Raw genomic sequence first — 3796 nt, 5'->3', positions numbered from 1 at the left:
AATGTGACTTTAATGAATCTTTCGATGTCGTTGTAACTACGTACCAACTTCCTTTTGAAACTTGTAGATTTTCCCGACCTGCAGATGATAATATTGATAATATTCCGACCGGGAGTTAGCCTTAAAGTACATGTCACTTTCCACCTTCCTCACGAACGCGACGACCAAGTTGTGTATTCTTTTATGAACCATAGATTGTGAATCGGGATTCGGGAATATTGCTTGAATCCTGAGAAAAAAAGCAAACACACATGCTGGGACACGAGTTTCAAATGAGTGCGCGCTATTATGTATAATAAAAGTCTCACTAACAATTGATGAACATGATGGTTCCTGATATCTGGAGTGACGGACAGATGCCACTCCTTTGTTCCTTGCACCGGTATCGCTGTGACTTGACTGGATTGAAGACCGCCTGGAAACTGTAGATCCTGTAATCCATTTGGAATAACCTGTATACCGACAGCGGCCGCTGCGTCAGTGGCTGTAGGTCCGGTCGTTGATACCGTCTGATTGCCAGCTACCCCTACTATACTAGGATCGGAATTCAAAGGAAAAGATACGTTCGGCGTGACTACTTGTTGTCCGGCAAAGGCTACGGATTGTCCTGGTGCAACTAAAACACATGACGCTAATTGCTTGTTGTTTTTCGCGTAAAAATCTAAACAAATCATATTTTATATTTTTAACAGAATAAAAAAATAATATAATAAGATATATTTTTACATATGTATATACATTTTATAAAATGTTTTAAATTTGAGAAAAAATTGCAAAGCAGTTAAAAATGTGCAACTCACTCTGTGTCTGAGATTGCGCTAATCCAACGTTGCCCAATGCCCCTGGAGGACCGCCCATCATGCCGGGAGCTGGCATTCTAACGCCCCTACCAATGTCTTGACCGGGTAAAAGCCCCGGTGTTGTTGTCGGACACTGAATTCCTAAAGCATCATAAGCCCATCTCATTTTGGATGAGCTTGGATTTGGCTGATTATTTGGTTGAATTGCGGGTTCTAATAAAAATAATACATACAACATAAATATACATCGCCGAAATATTAAGATGTAAGATATATATTCTTGCACAATTACCTTGCGCAGAAATTGTCCCGTTCTGTGCTTGTTTTATCGGCAAGCAAATCGGACAATCACTTCGTTTACAATGCTTCCAATGACTGATGATCCGCCTATATATTCTACATTGAGGCACGGTGCAATTCTTTCCGGCTTGACAATTCGTCATGTGATTTAGAATATTTTTCATAGTTTTGCAGTCCGGCAAGGTACATTGTCTCATCTCGACGTTTGCTTGGCTTTCGCGTCGTTGACATTTATCTGCATGCAAAAGCAGCATCAACAATTGCTGGACGAATCTACATTCCTCTGGATCAATTGTCGATTTCGCGCCTAAACGTCCCAGATAAAGTTTGCATTGAGCAAAGATGTTACACAAGTAATACGATTTACAATAGTATAAGATGAACTTACCTGTTGAAGTACCAGTATTAGCCATTTGTCCTTGCGTAGCTTGCTGCGGACCTGGCTGTCCTCCGGTCGGCGTACTCAATTGAGATTGAGCCGGACTTGGTGCTGAGAGTTGTGCCTGTTGTGCTGCTGCTTCACCTTCTTGACTATCCATAATGTTCTTAGTACCAATTGAATCAGCAGTGCAGACAAATCTGCTGGCGGTGCCTCTCGCTTGCATGGGACTCGTATTCGTTCCTATGCCCTTTGATTCAGTTTGACAGCTAGAAAACAATTGGCCCATCGTAATCCCTTGCACAATGCTAGGTAATAACGGTAGCAATGGCGATAACTTTTTCAATCTATCGAAAGCCGTTTGTCAATGCTGTAGCTTTGTCAACAATTTTGTCGTTATTGCTATCGCTATCGTTATCACCTAGCACTGTGTAAGAGACTTTATAGTTTTGAAAGAAAAATGCAGAAAGAAAAAAGTAGTTAATAGATTTTTATAACAAACGTGTAATATATTTTTTTCTATATTGTATTTAAAACGCCCCCCTTGGTGGAAATATATCTTAGAATTTTTTACATCATTAAATCAGTATTTCTATAAAAATTTTCATATTTTCTCAGAATACTCTGAATATTTCAGATTTTTTTATACGAATTATTGGAACGTTTTTCAAGAAAATTCGGACATAATAAAAATAAAATTTTTTTCGCCAATATATTTTGGTAGAAATCTGATTAAATATGAGAAAATCTGTAAAATTTATCAGAAATTTTCATACATACAAATACTGAAATATTCCGAAAATCTTCATCCAATTATTTCGAAAAGTATCTGAGAAATTTTATATATTTTTTCACAACTTTTTATAAGTTCCAATTTTTGCAAAATTTCTGAGAAAATATGAGAAATGTTTTCACCAGGGCCGTTACCCCTAACCTTCTCAGGTTTTTTTTTACACTTCTACTTTACTCTTTCCGTTTGGGGGAACAGGTCGCATATTCTTCGCGCGTTAACTTGCTTTCTTTTAATTACTTACTTATATTATACAGCCTTGGTTGAACTATAACTATATTACTGTGCCTATTTCTCCTAGCAAGATTCACACATGCAACGGTGCAACGTTACTTACCATAACTTACTCCGTGCTCCCGTGTTTGAATTTGAGGTTATATGTGGTTATGAGATATAAGCGAGCAGAGCGAGCGAACATGGAGCATGGAGCGAATAAACATTTGCTGTGCTACCATCTAGTGGGAACAAATCTATCTATATCTTGAAATTAGCTTTCCAGCAAGCGGACACAGGTCGACACAAACGTCGTTCTATATTTCTTTTTTCGCAACGAGTAACAAAGACAAAACGACAATTGTGTCACTTGCTTTAAAGCTTCGAACATTTACTTCAAATCAAATGATTGAAGTGCACGTAAACTTGTCACGACTTTTATTTCAAATGCTTCTAAATAAGCTACTTGTTACATATATTAACTTAGTCGCTCTTGTCGAACTGCAACATTTATTGCTTGTATCTGTCAAGCAATAAATTCGTGTAGATTTGCAGAGTAATAATGTTGCTCGAGAATGGAGAGGAAAAATTCTTTCCAAAATAAATAGAATATAAAAGCATCCATATATTATTGGTATACATTGTACATCATGATTCATATTTTATTGATAAATAAGGCCATTAGACAGTGAGCGGTGATACAGTCTGCGTCGTCGATGTCGCAATACCATCGTCATTAAGTGTGGAAGCTGACAACGATTGAATTGAGAATTGTTTCTATTGCTGCTGCAGTTGTTGCGGCTGCTGTACACTTGGTTGTAACATCCCGCTAAACGATGCTTGCGAAATTGACATTATCAGAGTATCGACATGGCTCGGAGTATTTGTTGTTGCTGCCTTTATTGCAGTTGCTGTGCTGCTTGACAACATAGATTGGGCCCACTGCCTTGGCCTCGGTCAATCTAACTTTCATAAGATCAGGGAACTGATGTTGATTCTGAATAAAACTATTGAGCAAACCGGCAGCCACGCCATTGGAAGCTGGAAATTAACTAGATGTCGCGTTCTTGAACACAGTGGTGGTCGTGAGATTAGCCTGGGACATTTGAGGTCGTCCAAATGGGCTGAGTCCAGGATTAGGGATTAGGCACCATATTGACGTTGAATTAATGTGGATTGCCCGTTCGGGCTAGAATCGGAAGGATTCCTTGTAGTTGTTACTGGATTTGCTGTTGGCGTTGGCTGTTCTCCTGCTGTGGGAACTGCATCCTGTTGTATTGCTGAATTGACCATCGCTGATATCGTTCCGAGTTT

The 3796-nt window shown here is 38.9% G+C and overlaps 1 protein-coding gene across 1 annotated transcript; it reads right to left on the bottom strand.

Annotated features, from left to right (window-relative positions):
• Window positions 1-44: 44 nt before the first annotated feature.
• On the bottom strand, window positions 45-3790 carry LOC112468869 (protein cbp-1-like; the record flags this gene model as incomplete). Its single annotated transcript, XM_025038241.1, has 6 exons — window positions 2607-3790; window positions 1489-1748; window positions 1093-1407; window positions 801-1013; window positions 313-616; window positions 45-229 (listed from the first exon to the last, which is right to left on the bottom strand). Coding segments are annotated over exons 2-6 (1234 nt in total), but the record flags the coding sequence as incomplete, so codon positions are not given.
• Between the last annotated feature and the right edge of the window lie 6 nt (window positions 3791-3796).

This window comes from Temnothorax curvispinosus, unplaced genomic scaffold, assembly GCF_003070985.1.
Source record: "Temnothorax curvispinosus isolate PA1 unplaced genomic scaffold, ASM307098v1 QBEX01002187.1, whole genome shotgun sequence".
Lineage (NCBI taxonomy): Eukaryota > Metazoa > Arthropoda > Insecta > Hymenoptera > Formicidae > Temnothorax > Temnothorax curvispinosus.
Note: the sequence above shows the minus strand (reverse complement) of the source record. Positions and strands in the feature narration are given on the sequence as shown.